At 53.2% G+C, this 17,315-nt stretch overlaps 1 protein-coding gene across 1 annotated transcript; it reads right to left on the reverse strand.

Annotated features, from left to right (window-relative positions):
* Positions 1–9,837: 9,837 nt before the first annotated feature.
* Positions 9,838–16,778, reverse strand: SLC35E4 (solute carrier family 35 member E4). The gene is made up of 2 exons (XM_059895161.1): positions 15,413–16,778; positions 9,838–10,840 (listed from the first exon to the last, which is right to left on the reverse strand). Exons 1-2 carry the CDS (start codon positions 16,026–16,028, stop codon positions 10,407–10,409), a joined length of 1,050 nt encoding a protein of 349 aa, XP_059751144.1. The 5' UTR covers positions 16,029–16,778; the 3' UTR covers positions 9,838–10,406.
* Positions 16,779–17,315: the final 537 nt, after the last annotated feature.

The raw sequence follows: 17,315 nt of genomic DNA on the forward strand, positions 1-17,315 counted from the left end.
ACAACCATCTCTTTGTTATTGGTTTCTAGTTTAATTCCATCAACGTCAGAGAACATATGTTGTATGATTTCATTTCTTCTAAATTTGTTAATGTTTACTTAATGATGTAGGATATGGTCTGTCTTAGTGAATGTTTCATACGCACTTGGGGGAAAAAAGATTATTTTGGATAGAGTGTTCAATAAATGTCAGTTAGGACCAGTTGATTGATGGTGGTTTCAATTCTTTTACACTCTGCCTGGTTTTCTTTTTACTTGTTCTATTGATTACTAAGAGAGGAATGTTGAGGTATCCAACTAAAATTGTGGATTTGTGTACATCTCCTTGCAATTCTATTAATTTTTGTTTCATGTATTTTGAAGCTTTGTTTTTAGGTGCATACGCACCTAGGATTGTTATGTCTTCATGGTGAATTGACCCTTTTATCAATATGCACTGTCTCTTTATCCTTCTTAATTTTTTGAAGTCTATTTTGTCTGACATTAACATAACCACTCCAGTTTTGTTTTAAGTAGTGTTTGCGTGATACGTCTTTTTATATCCATTTACTTTTAACCTAAAGTGTGTTTCCTGTAGACAGCATGTAGATGGGTCTTTTTTAATATATCCAATTTGTCTCTTAATTGGTGTGTTTATGCCCAAAATATTGATATTTGGATTTAAGTCTACCATTTTATTGTTTTCTATTTGTCCTTTCTGTTTTTCATCCCTTTATTTCCCTTTTCCTGCCTTCTTTTGAATTATTAATATTTTTAAGTATTCCACTTTAATTTTGTATAGTTTTTTTAGAGGTTGCACTAGAGATTATAATATACATATAACTTTTCATAATCCACTTAAATTAATATCTTACTACTTCTCACTGCTAGTCATATTGGGAAATGTATTAGTTTTCTCTTGCTGCTATGACAAATTACCACAAACTTAGTGGCTTAAAACAGCACCTTTTTATTACTTCACAATTTCTATAGGTCAGAAGTCTGGCTGGGCTTGACTGAGTCTTCTGCTTAGGGTCTCACAAGGCCAAAATCAAGGCATTTCCTAAGGCTGAAATCATGTGTGTTTTTTACTGGAGGCTCTGGGGAAGATTCTGCTTCCAAGCTTATTGAGATTGTTGACTGAATTCAGTTCCTTGTAGTTGAAAAAGACCTCACTTCCTTACTAACTATCAGCTGGGGGCTGCTCTGTTCTCCTAGAAGCTGCCCACAGTCCTTTTAATGCTTTCCATGTGGCCCCTCCAAAAATAGTGGGTTGAGTCCCTCTCATGCTTTGAATACCTCTGACTTTTCCTTCTGCTGCACCTCCGAATCCAGCCAGAGAAAAATCTCTGCTCTTAAGGATTCATGTGATAAGACTAGGCCCACCCAATAATCTAGATAGTCTGGATTTTAAAGTCCATAACCTCAGTTACATCTGCAAACTCTCTTTTATCATGTAAAGTAACGTTCACATGTTCCAGGGAACAGGGCATTTGGCAGAGGTGGATGTTCTGCTTATTACAGATAATTTCTATGGATCTGACTTCAAGTTTGCTGAATTTCCTCTGCCATTCTGCTACTAAGGCCATCTGATATATTTTCAGATTTTGATTAATGTATTTTCTTAGTTTAAAATTTTTTATTTGGTTATTTTCTATATCTTCTATTTCTCTGTTGAGACTTTCTATATTTTCATTTCTAAGGTCTTTTTCTGATAAGTCCAACATTTGGGTCATCTCAGTGTTTAGACTTTCTTGGTTCTTTGTATGCAGAGTAATTTTGGATTGTATCCTGGTCATTTTGAATATTATATTGTAAGACTCTAGGTCTTGGTTAAATACTATGGAAAATGTTGAGTCTTTGTTTTAGGAGGCATTTGATCCATTTAGGATCAGTTCTGGTCTGCCTCCTGTGGTCTGTTAAAAACAAGACAACAGGCCCCAAATGGAGTCACTTATGCTAAGCCCCACATCACCAAACTGAGACTTAACTACAGTTTCAGCTATCCCAGAAATGGAATATTAAACCAGTCAAACAGGAATCACCTGATCAGCACTAGTTAGGTAATCTGCCTGATAGACCCCTGCCATCCCCTAAAGGAAAGTAACCTTGCAATAACCAATGCGATTTTCTGCCTAGAATAACTTCCTCGTTTCTGCTCCCTTTTGCCTATAAAAGTCTTTCATTTTGTACGGCTCCTCAGAGCTCTTTCTGTTTGCTAGATTGGATACTGCCCAATTCATGAATCACTGAATAAAGCCAATAAGATTTTTAAAATTTACGCAGTTGAATTTTGTTTTTTTTAACAGGGCCATGGTTCAATTATCAGTTTTCAAAACTTTTGCAACGTAAGTCAGATCTGCCCTAAGCTTGTGCCACCCAGGGCCCAGTCTGAAATCCGGGTGGTCTGCATAGTAGTTTCATTCTCAAAGTCATTGGAATACTGTTTAGGGTCAGATCCATACATGTGAGCCTATGGGATCCATTTCTCAAGCTTCCTCTCCACAGTTTCTCCCACACTCCCCAGGTTTCAAGACCACCCTTTCCCTGGTCCTCCAGCTAGAAATCAGGGCTTTTAGTCTCCCTGCTCTCCTGCATACATTCTGTGACCGGTTCTGCTCTGGGACAGGTGACAGGACGAACAGAGAGAAAAAAGCAAGGGGATTCCTCCCCAGCACACACACCTTTCAAGCCACAGTTCTCTTGGTAAGACAAAAGGATTCCCCTCCGAGTTTTAGGTGCTTTCCCGGCTTCCACTGTTACTGCTACTTCTGCTGCCCAGTTTCAACTTCAATATGAGGCTTGCCCGGGGACAGGACTATATGAGAAAAGAACAACAAAAAAAGAGATTTCCCTCACTCTTTATGTCCTGAAGAGGCCTTCCTTCCTACTCCTCAGACCAGAAAGACAGGGCTGCTCTTGGAATTCTTTCTTTCCATGTCTACTGCACAGTTCCAGGATTCACGCTGCCTCTGAGACCAGGCCAGCAGATACAGGAGCAAAAAGCAAAACAGGAGACCGCCACCAGATTGTTTATACTCCAAGTTCTGGTTCCCTTTCCCAGTCCACCTGCTACCATTTCTTTTTCAGAGTCCTCAGAGAGCTGCTTCCTGCATTCTGTCCAGGGTTTTTATTTGCATTCAGTGGAAGGACAGACTATGTTTACTCCATCTTAGTCAGAACTGGAACCCTAAGAAATGTATTTTTAAAACTACATACTCATTTGTGGAAAAAGGAAAATAAATACGGTCCATCTACAATACTATCCTCAAGCAGTAACCAAGTCAACACTTAGGTATTGTGATATATTTCCTTCTTTCTATGCATTTTTTTTTGTTCATAGTTGAGAAAATATAATTTTGGATCCTCTTTTTTAAATTATTCTTTCAATATTCAGATTTGGATATGGCAGGACCAGCATTTCACATCCCAAGTGGAAGAAGTTGAGGTTGAAAGCTCTTGAGAGGGTCCAAGTCCTTTTTTGCAAACAGTCTACTCTGTTCCTCTGGATTCAGAGTAGAGAGGCTGGATCTTAGTTCCCCGACCAGGGATCAAACCGGTGCCCCCCTGCAGTGGGAGCGCGGAGTCCTGACCATTGGAATTCCTGTCATGTTGGAGTTTTAACGCAATCCTGTAAGAGGGGAGAATGAAATGTCCCTCACAGCCCAACAGCCTGGCTTGGAGCAGAGATTCCAAGCCTCTGATTTCATGAACTTTTAACTTTCCTACTCCAAAAGTACAGAATCACTTTCTTTCTTTATGATGAATTAAAGTCAATTAAATTTGGTGTGAGACGTTTCTGTGAAGTTCATAATACCCTGCCAGATAAACGGTGGCCCTGAGGATTTCCCTGAACAGCCTCTGTTGAGGTGGTGATCTCATTACAAATCTAGGGACAGGTAGCTCTTGACCCTGAAGCACACAGCCCTGCTTACCTACCTGGGATGCTAAGTCCAGATGCACTAAGAATCCATCAACCACCTCTGGACTGAGGACTTACGTCACACAGGAAGGAGCTTGGGATGAGAGTCGAGAGGTGAGGATTCTCATTCTGCTTTGTGACTTCAGGCAGACCCTGGAATTTTTCTGGAATTCTGCCTGTAAAATGGGAGTCACCATGCCATCTGGGGTGGCCATAAGAACGTGTCCCACAGGGCTCCGATTACAGGATGCAATACCGAACAAGGGCCCCGCCGTGACACTCTGAAATCCATCGCCATGTTTATGCTGAGACTAGACTTCCCTCAGGCTCCCTCTAGCCAATTCCCCAATATAGCAGAGATACTAAGGCAGGCCCGGTCCTGGGAGACATGGATTCTTCTGATTGGCTTCCTTGCTGTCAACTGTGTGGTCAAGAATGCTTCCCGCCAAACTTCCTTCCCTCTCTCCTCCACTTGCATCACAGTCTGATGGGCTCTCCTAGCCTTCCCAGCCCCCTTCCCATTTTCTCTCACAAATGTTTGCCCTCATAAAATCCGTGCACTTTTAATCCCATCTTGGTGCTTACTTCTCAGAGGACCTGGACTAATACACCATCCTACTCCCCCTCTCACAGGTGCCAAGAGACACTCAAAAGCAGAAAGATTTAAATACACATAAAAGCCTCTTACCACAGATCTTTCTAGACTTCCCTTGGCAAAATATCTGTAATGCCTTTCCCCTGAAGAAAAAAATGTTTTGCTGACTGAGCTGGGGAATATCCGGCTGACACCCCCTGTGAACCTCGGCCGGACCCCACACAACCCTATAACCTCACACCCTGGCTCTGTTCTTCACAACAGAGTGGGGAGCAAGGAACGGCAGAATCCCAAGAATTAGGAGATGAAGACCTCGCCCTGCTGCTCCCTCTTTGTGCAAGATCGCTGTTATGGTCCGAAAGCTGGTGTCTCCCTAAAATTCACATGTTGAGACCTAATGCCCAAGGTGATAGTATTGGGAGGTGGGGCCTTTGGGAGGTAATTAGGTGATGAGGTCATGAGAGTGGAGCCCTCAAGAATGGGATTAGTGCCCTTATAAATGAAGCCCTTATAAATGAAGCCTGTGACCCAGAAGAGGGCCCTCACCCGACCATGCTGGCACCCTGATCTCAGACTTCCAGCCTCCAGAACTGTGAGCAATAAATTTCCATTGTTTATAAGCCACCCAGTCTGTGGCATTTTGTTGTAGCAGCCCAGTGGACCAAGGCCATCTCTTTGGGCTTCAGTTTTCTATGTGTATAAGGGTTGAACAAGATCTGTGGTTTTCACCTGGGAAACTTGGCAGAGGTGTGCGGGTTTCCTGGTTCATCTAGGGCAACTCTGCTTTGGCTTATTTGATATCGGGCTCCAGCATAAGAAGCATGGACAAGGGTTCTTCCACCAAAGAAAGCTTAAACATATAAAGAGAAGTGCCCAGCCCAGGCAGCAGGTACTGCTGAGCCAGAATCTACCCACTGGGATGCTGGCAGTATTCGGAGAAGGAGGGAGGGGGCACATGAGGGTTGTGGCAGTCAGGAGGGGGCAGAAGGAGGCCTAGGTACTGGAAGGCTCCATCAGGCACAGGGAGCAGGGGTGGCCTCATATAGCTGGAGAGGTCACGGGGAGTGGGCTTGGAAACATCAGAGAACCAGAGCTTTACCTACCAGACCCAGGAGCCCAGGCCTTCTCCTTGTCTGCAGTGGGGAGCAGAGGAAGAAGCCTCCAGCCGTCACAGAGACAAGCATTTGCCAAGCGCCTGCTGTGGGCCAGGATTGTATAGTACTGTGTCAGGAAGGATTCAGAAGTGTAGCTGATGAGATCCCACCTGGAGCAGGAAGCTCCCAGACTCATTCCACATGGCCCCAGGCTGTGTCCTCACTCACTCACTCAACAAGCTGATGTGGTAGCCAGCCTCAGAGGTGACCTCAATGATCTCAACTGACCTCAATGATCCCCTCCTCCTGGTGCATGCTCTTATGTAGTCAAGGTGGGAGGGCCCATATTGAATAGGGTTGACTTGTAACCAATAAGACATCAGAGAAATGACAATAATTTGAATTAATAAATGAAGATATTAGAGAAATGAGTGTGACTTTTGAAATTGGATCAAAAAGGACATTGTGGCTTCTTGCTCTCTTGAATCACTCACTCTGGTGGAAACCAACTACCGTGTCATGAGTATACTCAAGGAGCCCTGTGGAAGGGCCCACATGGCAAGGAACTGAGGTCTCCTGCCGACAGCCATGTGAATGATTCATCTTAGAAGTGGACCTGCCAGCCACAGTCAAGCCTTTATATGACTGCAGCCCTGGCTGACATTTGACTGCAACCTCATGAGAGACCCTGAGTCAGAACTATTCCACTCAACCACTCCCAAATGCCTGATCCACAGAAGCTGAGATAATTTATATTCATTGCTCTCAGCCATAATGTTTTGGGATAACTTGTTACCCCAAATCAGTACAAGTGATGCTACTCTGCACCACGCCCAAGACACGGGCCCCACTGTCATCTGCTCAATGGACCACAACAATAGTTCTTCCCTTGTCTCCCTGCCTCTTGTCCCAAGCCCCTTCAATTTCTCCTCCACGTAGGATCCAGACTAAACTGAAGGGCCATTATCAAAAAACGTTTGTTGTTCCATCACGGTCCTTGTCTGCTCAAAACCTTCCATGGCTCTCCACTGTATTTTGCGTTATTTCTCAGAAGTATTTACAACTGAGCAGGAATGGTGTGATGGTGGAGTCCCTGGCATCCCTGAGCTGATTTGGGAGCAAGAGTCCTTGTTTACCCTAGCCCCCTGGAATGACAATTCAAGGCTCCCCTGGGGAGGCTGGGAGGGGCCCCCTGGCAGCTGGGGCTGAGACAAGGCAGAAGCTTTGTTCTGAATCCACAATGGCAGGATGCCCAGCACAGACCCAGCTTCCTCCAAGGCAGGGTGAGGGGGTGGGAGCTGGGGCAAGAGCATGCCCTGGGGCCCTCGATGTGCAGGGGAAGCCTGGGGGTGGGGGCAGCAGGGGAAGTCTTGGGAGAGGAACTGGGAGGCGTTTGTAGTGAGCCAGTCCGCTAACATGTCTCGAGGACCTGTTAGGTTCGTGAAATAAAATTCATGTCTAATGGCAAGACAGGATAAATCTAAACATATAAAATTCTTCTCTGCCTTTTGGCCTCCTCTCTCCCCACACTGTGCATTGTGTATCTGCATTTATGCATCGACCAAACCTCCCCCATCGGCAGGAATACCCGCTCAACCATAAAGAGCAACATTCTTCCAGCATCCAGGCAACTCCTTAAAAGATAACACCCCTTCCTGATCTTGTAAGGGGTCACATGACCCACCACGATGATGCTTAGATCTGGATTATGTAAACTGTCAATAATATGTCATTTGATGTACAGCCCTCTGTCTTAAAAAAAACTTACATAACTGTGCCTGGACTGCTAACGGGCGGAACAGTCCTCAGAGCTTTCTGAGATGCTCATCCTGGGTTATCATCCTCAAATTGGCTCGAATAAAATTTCCGTTTCTTTCTTAGATCGACTGGTTAATTTTTCATCCACAAGTTTCAGGCACTGTCGCTAAGCACTGGGCATGTACCTTAGCCCCTGCTGCCTCCCAGAGCCAGACGGGGTGAGGCTCTGCCGCTGTCCCCACTTAACACACAGAGCCACAGGAGGGGAAGACTCCCGCCCAAAGTCACACAGCTCAGACACACCAGGGCTGGGGTTTGAACCCGGGTCCAAACACTGCTCTTGACTGGTATTCTCTCCCGCCTACTCCATCCACGCCAGGCTCTGTGCTGGTGCTGGGGAGACAGCGGTGAGCAGGCAGTTCTGAGAGTGGGATGTGCTCAGGGCCCTGCCTGGAGAGGTGCAGGGAGCTGGGGTGAGCTTTGTGGCTTTCAACCCAGCCTGGCATGGGGCAGGGCAGGGGTGAGTGTAGGGAAGAGACCCCCCCCACATGCCCCCCGAAGGAAGGTGACATCTGTTATCCAGAGATGGCTTCCCAGCAGGGACTGGGTACAAGGAGGGAGGCTGGGGAGGTGAAGTGTCTCGCCCGAGGAAACAGAACAAGTGAGAAGCAGAGTCCAGAGGGCTGTCAATGGGAATCACCTGATAAGCCCTTCCCTGTGAGTATCCCTGTGAAGCCGGCAGAGACCAGACAGGTCAGACAGGCGAGAAAGGGGGCCAGGACACAAACCCAGGCTTTCTGACTGCCAGGCCAGTGCTCACTGTGCCCACTGCTGGCAGGGGTGGTAGGGAGGGCTTTAACTCTGACCCTGAGGGAATCACCTCAATGCTGGGTGGCCCCCAGGTCAAGCACAGCTCCAAGTCCCCCCACTCTGCCCCCACAACCGCCCGGGGCTGGCTCTGATCGGATGGGAGGCTCACTCTAAAGCCAAGCATTCCCTGGGGCCCGGGAGCCAGGGCCAGGGCGCTGCAGGAGGCTCCTACTATTGGCAGGGGGCTCCTTGAATGGGGAAGGGTCCTGAGGACCAAGGAGGCCCTATCCACCTGAAGCCATTCATCCTCTGTCCTGTCTGGCCAAGCCTCAGTGCGGAGCCCGGAGGTATCCAGGCTGCACCAGGACAGGGCTGGGCCGGTAGCATCTCTGAGTCACAGGGAGTGTGGGTGGTGAGTGACTCAGCCTAGGACCACTTCCCCTCCGCAAGACGGGCCTGGGCTGAGGCCAGAGCCAGGAAACCCTGCGCCTGTCCTGCCCGGGCCGGGTGCCTCCCAGGCCCTCACTGCCCCCACCCCCAGCCTGGGTCCGACCCTCCATGCAGCCCTGTCTAGCACTGGCTGGCACAGCAGTCCTCCACGAATTCTGGCTACGTGAAGGAATGCATGATTCCTCCCTGAGTCCCAGGCCCCCCAGACCCCAACCCCGGCCTGGTCTAGCTCCCATCCTCCCATTTTCCAGATGAGCCTAGAGCCTCAGAGAGAGTGGATGACTAGCCCAAGATAGGGACCAAGCCCACTGGCCCCATCGTTCTCTCTCCTCCCCGGGCCCTACCTACCAGGCTCCTCACTGGAATCCTCTCCACGGGGATCATCAGCCCATTTTGTAGATATGGAAACTGAGGCTCAGGGAGGGGAGGTACCTACCCCAGGTACACAGTGAGGCAGGCGGAGCAGGATTAGGCCCCAGGTCTCTCTAACCCAGGCAGGGACCTTATGGTTTTTAACAGGCGGCCCCCAGCAGAGGCAGGTAGGTGGCGGGAATTAAGTGCTTACAGCCAAGGGAAGGATGAGACGTGATGCAGCTGAGTCCGGCCAGCCCTCCAGGTGCCCCCACCCCCCAGTGCTCCTCCTTCCATGGAACCACCAGATTCCTTGCCCTCTGCACCCACAGCCCTGGGCATAGCCCCTCGTCCAGGCCCTTCCTTTCTCAGGCTTCTTTTTTGGTTTTTCTTTTAGAGGAGGGTTGCATGTTTGGGTTTTCACCCCCAGGCAAGGGTTTCGCCATGAGAAAGGGAGAAGCAGATGTAGGAAGTGAACAGCAGACAGGGGACCAGCACGTGCAGAGGCTCCGGTGGGGAGGCTTGGTGTCGGGGGGGTGGTACCTGAAGGAAGCGGGTGCAGATGGAAGGTGGAGCCCAAGGAGGGGAGAGGGGAGAGGGCAGAGGAGCCTGGTGAAGCTGTGGGGCCAGGCCCCGAGGGCCCTGTGGTCTGGGGCAGGAAGCTCTGACCTTGTCCCAAGAGCAGTGTGGAGCCACAGAAAGCGTGTGTTTTAGGAGATGCCCCCGGGGCTGTGGGAAGATGGCGTGCAGGGGCCGGAGCAGAGGGCTGGGGTGGGGGCCTGGCCAGGCCCTGGTTGGTAAGGGAGGGGGTCCTCGTTTCCTTGTGGGCAGCTGGCAGCCATCGGCCCTTGGCTGCCACCCCGAGGAATGACACAGGTGTACAAGCAAAAATAGTTTATTTGAGGACGGAAGACCCAAAATTGGGGGGCCCAGGGCTGAGGCCACAGCAGCTGCCTGGAGTTGGCACAGACGACCCCAACTCCCTAAGGAAGCCCAGCAGCAAAGAAGCCCTTCCCTGGGCCTCCTAGCTGCCTCCCCCATTTCCTGGAGGAAGGATTGTGCGACCCCTAAGAATCATCATAATCATCATCACCATCATCATCATCTTCATCATTAGAACACGGTGAGGTTTTCAAAGTTTGGCCAGCAGTTTTCAGCGTAGTAGTTGATACTAATCGTAATAATTACTCTGACAAGCACAGTGACTGTGCCGGGCTTGGACCCACCATCCAGTGGTGAGTGGGGTCTCTGATAAGGAGAGGCAGGCAGGGACAGGAGGTGGGTCTCTCTGGGAGTCCCCATTCCAGCCTCCAAGGTGGCCCTGCAGGAAGACCCACCTCCCCCAACGGCCCCAGCAGCTGCCCACTCTCCCCGTTTTCCCATGGCCACTGGCCAAGGCTGGATTCAGGCTGAGGCAGTCCCGCGTGGTCCCTGTGCTCCCTCAGGTCTCAGAGACCCTTGCCAGGCTGGTCCCTCCGCCAGAAGGCCCGGCGGGCAGCCCAAGAAGCCAAGAACTCGCAGTTGTGGTAAAGGAACATTCCTGAAAGGGTGAGCGCAATGCCCACATAGCTGAGGGTGCTGAGGCGGCTGCCAAACAGGAGCCGGGAAAGGACGAGGTTGCCCACGACAGTGAGGTTGCCCAGGACGTGAACAGTGAGAGCCGAGGTGAGGGCCAGCAGGGAGAAGCTGGCCAGGTTGTAGAGCACAGACAGGAGGCAGCTGAGCAGGATACAGGCCCAGAGGCGGGAGTCGGTGGGGGCGGGCAGCGGTGCCACGCCAGCCTCCAGCACCAGGGCCGCACCTGCCAGCAGGCAGAAGCTGGGCAGCGAGGTGGCATACAGCAGGGTCACCGCGTCCAGCCTCTCCTCCTGCAGCAGGGCACCTGCAACCAGGACAGCAGCCATCAGCACCCGGCGCGAGACAACCCCCACGAGGCCAACCCGGCACGACCTCCTCCTCTGCCCATCCTCCAGGAAGCCTGCCTGCCCCAACCCCTCAGGTGGAATTAGTGGCTCCCGCTCTGTAACGGGAAGGTCAAGAATCCAGAGTCAGACTGCCTGAGTGGTGACCCCCGTGGTGACCCGGGTCCGCTCCTGACTACCTGTGACCTGGCACTTAACCTCTATAGGCCTAGGTTTCCTCACCTGCAAAATCGGAGGATAATAAAACCTTAAATATGCAGGGTTGTTGTAAAGATTAAAATAGATAATGTACATAAAGCTCTTAGAAGATAAGTGCTCAGTAAATGTAGAAAGATAAGATAAATAAGCGTTATCACCTACTCCTCCCACAGGCTGAAACAATAATCTGCTTGTGATGTCCCACTGATCAATAAACATGAAAAAAAAAATTCTTCAGGGGCTCCCCAGGCCCTGGAGAAAAACATCCTGGGCTCTTAACCAACTTTGAAGGCCCTGAACCAAGCGGCCCCGACCCAGCTTTCTTGGCTTCAGCCCTTCTCGCACTCTCAGCCCCACAGTGCAGCTCCCACGCCAGAGTAGGGACAGGCCACCAGCAGGCCAGTTCTGCCACTTACTAGCTATGTGGCTTTTAGATTAAAAAAGAGAGTTTGAAATAATAAAAACCGTTTGAATCAAATGTTCGATCACTAGATGACCATTGGGATGACAGGGAACAACAAGAAGGTCATTGTTTGCTCCCGGCTGTCACTCACTGTTTATCACTGATAATCAGCATCTTTTGCTACCAACGCTGGGGCTTGTCAAGATGAATCCAGGACACAGAGGAAACCTTAGTCTTTGCAAGGAAAGAGGGGATCCTACCACCTTGCGCATGTGTGCCTGTGTGTGTGTGTATTCATGTTACCACCCAGCTGGTTCACAAAAGCAGCGGTGCCCATCATAAAATCACACCCGGCTCAGATGAGATGATAGTACTTGCATGAAGGCAACGAGACAGTTTTTGTGGAGAGAGATGAGTCATGGCTCCCCATACCCTCCCAGGGCTCTCTGAGCCTCCATGCATTTTCTGACACACACTTTCCAAAGAGCCACAGAGGTGCTTACTCATAGGCTATGCTTAGAATAGGAAATCTTATTTCTCTCTCGATTTCATTCTGATGTTTTGGCTTTGTTCTCTAGGCAACAGTCCCTCTGTCAAGCATTTCTAGAAATGAACAGATAACTGGAATGGCTCCTGTTCGTCCGCTCCAAATTTAGCACCATTACGAGCTGCCCGTGGCCTGCGTGTTATAGGTGCGATCACTGGAAGGTGTTTAGGATTTCAGGTGAACTTCACCTTTGGCAAATTTCACCCTCTGAGAGGCAGCCAGGCAGGAAGGTCCTAACTTTCTCCCCCTGCCCCTTGCTCCTGTTCTGCATCCCACCCAGCCCTCCGCCTCCCTCTGCTGCAGTCCAGGGAAAGAGCAGGGATCCTCTGCCAGAGGCCACCCACCCGGGGCCCCAAAATGCCAGCCTGTCATCCTGCCTCCTCAGCGACGCCTCCTCTGCCAGCTCCCACCAAACCCTGCATTTCAACCTCTCCTGGGACTTCCCTGGAGGTCCAGCGGTTAAGCCTCTGTGCTCCCAATGCAGGGGGCGTGGGGTTGGGGAACTAAGATCCCGCATGCCACACGTGTGGCCAAAAACAAACAAACAAAAAACAAACAACCTCTCTTCCTCCAAAGACACTTTTGTTTCAGCATCTGAACACGCCAAGCTTCAGTTACCTGTGGACAAATGTTCTCTAGACCCCATTCCGCTGGCTTCTGGCTTATCCCGTCTCTGCTCCGTCACGAGCTGTGTGATATCACACAAGTCGCCCTCTCTCTATGCCTGTCCCCTCGTGGGAGCATGGGCAAGGTGTCAACATGCCCCTCACGGGGGCCTGTGAGGTGCTGAGCGCAGGGCCTGGTGCCCAGCAGCAAGTGCTGGCCACAGCAGCTGTCACCATCCCCCATATGCTGCCCCCGCTGGCTGACACCCGTGCCCTCGCAAGCCCTGCTTCTCCCTCCCAGAACACCCCTTCCTACTCTGGCTGTATGAAGAGCTGGGCATGGTGTGGGCACACAGTGAGGGCTCAGCAAGTGTTCGCCACTATTATTACATTATAGTCACCATCACTGCCTGCCTCCTCCCCCAGGCAGCCTTCTCTGGTTTCCCCTAGAAGTAGCCACCCAACCACAGCTATGCCCACCTTGGCTCTAGCACTTCTCCCCTGCCTTGTGATCTCTACTTCTCCCCAGCAGCCTGAGAGCTCAGCGGGCAGGGTCAGGCTGTTCCCTCATGCGGGTGGATGTAGCTGAGGACAAGTCTCAGCACGCTGGCACCCCACTTCCCAGCCTTTCTGTGAATGGGAAGGTGGCATCACTCCTCTCCCCATGTAGCCCCCCAGGTCCACAACTGGCTCAGGAAGGAGAGAAGCTGCTGGACCTGCCCATGGCTGCTGGGCACTCCTCTTTCTGGACTTTCATCCTCTGCTCCCATGGAGTCTGCCCTCAGGGAAGGAGCTGGTGTCAGCCATTCACACTCTAGTCTAAGTTTGGCCCTGATGACTTGCCTGGAAATTCTGGCAGTAGAAACCTCTTCTTGTCCAAACCCCATCTCACCCCTTATCTCCAGTCTGTTCCTCCCCACCTCTGCTGGGCTCCCATCTCTGTTGGTGGGGCCTCCAGCCTCCTAAGCTCCCTCCTTAGCACGCTGAGCCAAGAAGTTTAACCAGCCTGCCAAGTCTGCCATCAGACCATTAATAAATCCACCATTTAAGGGGTACCTTACCTGGGCCAGGCCCCAGACCATGTGCTGGGGACATGGAGCTGCCTCAAAACCAGGCCATGCCCTCTCAGAGCTCCTGTCTGGTGGAAGGCAGACAGGTAAACAAGAGGCTATAATACAAGGCATGTGGAGTCCTGATGGAGGAAGCAGAGGATGCTGTGGGAGCCTGGAGCAAGCATCCAACCAGCCTCAGGGGCAGGCAGGAGACAAGGAGAGAGCTGGCAGAGCCAAGGAGCAGCCTGATGCCAGGCACCTGCCACCCCATGTCCATGTGCCCGAGGCCTGGCCGGCCATAGCCTGTCCTGCAGGCTGGGGCTCCTCCTGTGTGAGAAGCGCTGGGCCTCAGCAGGCGTGATGTGAGCCTTGAGGCTGGGGCCTTCCCAGCCTTCTGGCCCTGCCCAGGGCAGGGTACAAGGTCAAGTTTCCCACTGACTCATGCCCAGAGCTCAGGTCCCAGCTCTCATGTAACCTGAAGGCAAAAATAGAACTGGGCTTTGGTCCCACCTCAGGGCCCTGGAGGATGGGTACAGGGACTCTGGGTCCTGGCTCCAATGACTGCAAGGCAGGGCTGAGCTCTGACTTCAACCTTCCCTGGCTGCAGGCTGCCCTAACCCCAGCCCAGGGCCCTTGGAGCAGCCCCTTCTCTCTCCCAGGCCTGGGTCACAGGATCTCAGAGCTGCAAGGGAGGGAGACCAAGAAAGCCCTGGGACTATCAGCTCTGACCTCCTCCACCAAACAGATGGGGAGACTGAGGCCCAGACAAGATCCAGATCTCCCCTTCTGCCCAAGTTTGCCCAGGAAGCACGAGCCCAGGTGTGGCTGGAACCCAAGCCTCCTCAACCTGAGTGGGCGCCCTTGGGTTGAGGCAGAGAGATGGTGGAGGCTGTGACTCAAAGGACCCTCAGTAGGACAGGCAGGAAGGTGGTCTCCACCCTCAGGCAGAGTGATTTAGCAGGGTCTAGGCCTGGAGCCTCCACCTTACCCTCTGTCCAGAGCCCCCAACCCCCTTTCATCAGAGCTGAGGTCCAGAGCCACATGGACTAGGATTCCAGTCCTTAGGAGCTGTGTGACTGTGGGCAAATCATGAACCTCTCTGGGTCTCAGTTCCATCATCTTCTAAAATGGGGATGAAGGTGGTGGTTGCCATGACGACTCAAGGTCAACACCTAGCATGGGACCAGTTACACTGCAGCTCCCAGTAAACACCAGCCCTTCCCAGACTGAGCAAAAGCCCTCGACTTCCAAATTCCAGCTCATGGCCTTGCCCTCTTTCTCTTTCTCCAGTCTCCACTATCAGGCCTCCCTCGGGTCCACAGCCTTATGCCACATCACTCGGACGGCATGAAGTCTGCCTGCCTGGGTTCAAATCTTGCCTCCGCTGCTCACATGGCCCAGGGCAAGCCCCTCTACCTGTCAAATGGGGACAATATAGTGACTTCCTTGATCAGGTATGGAGATCCAGGCTTGACAAAACATGGACCACAGATCTATGGCAGCCAACTGGACGAAACACTGGTTGGGCCTCTAGAGCCTAAGTCTGGGGCCTGGAACTCACTGAGCGGTTGGCCCTTTCTGAGCCTCAGTTCCTAACTCTTCCCAAGCCATGCGCCTCAGTTTCTTTATCTGTAAAACTGGATAATGGCCATAGCCCCTCACAGGGCCACCCAGGCCACACTCCCACCCCGAACCCCACCTCCTCAACCAGTGTCCTGGGTACTCACTCTGCTGAACGGACTTGAGCCCACGGAGGCAGGTGGCCGCCAGCAGGAAACCACAGCCAGCTGGGGGTGTCCGGAGCTCTCCGGCCAGGCTGCAGGCGGCCCCCAGGCAGAGCGGGCCCATGGCGGCGAACTGCAGTGGGTGGTGGCGGCGGCCGAGCAGCAGCGCGGACAGGGCCAGCGTGATCAGTGGCGTGGTGGTGGTGGCCAGCTGCGCCAGGTCCAGGGGCACAGCGCTCAGGCCCACGTTGCCGCAGGCCATCGAGGCGCCTAAGGTGAGGCTGAGCAGCAGCACTTGGCGGCGGGTGCGGCCGGGCATGGGGCGCCGTGCCCCCGGGTGGCACGCCAGCGCAGCTGCCAGCATGTGCAGCGCCGAGAGCAGCAGGGGCCGCCCGAAGCCGTGCACCGTGAAAATCCACTTGTTGAGGCTCGACATGCTGGCTCCCGCCAGCAGCCACACCAGCGCTGCCACAGCCACCCAGGCCCGGCCAGGCCGCCGTAGGGCCTGCGGGGTGTCAGGGGGCCACTGAGGGGACGCCCACCGAGCACCGCCAGCCACCGCCACTGCCTCAGCTGAGGTCATCCTGCCGTCATGGCGCTCCCGCGGGCAGCGGCACATCCGTACCAGTGGGGCCGGGGCAGGAGGCCGGCTCCCCAGCGACCAGCTCTGGGCCACCAGAGAGCCCCACTTTGTATCCCGCTCGGTCTCAGGTGAGGGCACTGTTTCTGGTGCCCGGCCTGCGGCAGCCGAGGTCCAAGAGCTATGCTGTGTCCCCGGCTCAGGCAGGGCAGAGCCTAGGTCGCTTCTGCTGGGATGCCAGGCTCCCTGGTGCTGAAGCCTGGCCTAGTAAGCGCCGGGCACCTCTGCCCCGTGCCAGGCAAAGTCTCCACTCTTCTCCCCTCCTAGCGCCCACGTTATGCTTACATGGAATTCTCCATCCCTTTTCTATTCAGTCCAAACCCCAGGTCCTCCAGCGTGCTCAGGACAGGCCTGCAAGGGCGATCCGGGCTCCCGCGCCCGGTGGTGCCGGTGGTCCCGGTGGTCGGGCTCGCTACCTCCGACAGTGCCCAGACCCCGCGGCGGGCTGACGCGCCGGCCTGCGGTGCGGCCGGTGTCAGACGGCGAGCTCGACTCAGCTCGGCTCGGGCAGGGCCTGCGCGCCAGCTCCTTCTCCCGGCGGCTCAGGCTGCGGCGGGATCTCTCGCCGGGTTCTGGCGGAGAGCGAGGCTCTGTGCTCTAGGCCCCGCCTCCGCGGCAGCCCCTCGAGCCTCACCCGGAAAATTGGGCTGAGCCCCACGCGCCACCTCCGGCCAGGCTCCGCCCCCGAAGCCGAGAGGGATGTCTCGCCCCTCCCCCACGCCGCCCGCTCGCAGCTCCTCCTCCATCAGCCTAGCGTTACCTCCATCAGCAGACCTCCTCCTAGCTGGAGTGGTCAGCCTGTCGTCCCCCCTTCCCACACCGGTGGGGGATCAGGCCCCTCCCCACCCAGCGCCAAGGCAGGCCCTCCATAGAGATGAACACAGGGCGGGAGACCCTGGGGTATTTTTCTGAGGGAGCCTGATAAAAAGCCCTAGCCTCTCAGGAGATTACATTTTCAAGGACACCCTCCCCCCAGGAGACCTCATCCTAGGACCAGTCTCGGAACCACCCAATCTCTGGCCACAGTTATCCCATGGGGGCCTCAGCATCCGGAAGAGTTGGACCACGGGGCCCCTTAATACCCCTCGCTCGCCCCTCCCTAACCCCAACACCTCCTCCCTCTCCCAGCCCAGGGCGGGCCCCCTCTAGGCAGGCAGAGGGAAACTGAATCACCAAGACCACCCACAGCTGCGGAAGCAGGGTCCCGCCGGCCAGCATCTATCCCTGGCCAGCAGCCCCTGTCCCATCCCCTGGGCGCTCAGAGCT

This window comes from Balaenoptera ricei, chromosome 14 (assembly GCF_028023285.1).
Source record: "Balaenoptera ricei isolate mBalRic1 chromosome 14, mBalRic1.hap2, whole genome shotgun sequence".
Lineage (NCBI taxonomy): Eukaryota > Metazoa > Chordata > Mammalia > Artiodactyla > Balaenopteridae > Balaenoptera > Balaenoptera ricei.

Bases quoted from the DNA above. Each gene is read 5' to 3' on its own strand.
- SLC35E4 (XM_059895161.1), bottom strand. From the start codon at position 16,028: ATGTGCCGCTGCCCGCGGGAGCGCCATGACGGCAGGATGACCTCAGCT. The intron at 10,841-15,412 runs GTGAGTACCCAG...TCCTGGTTGCAG, and splicing joins GCTCAAGTCCGTTCAGCAGA to GTGCCCTGCTGCAGGAGGAG.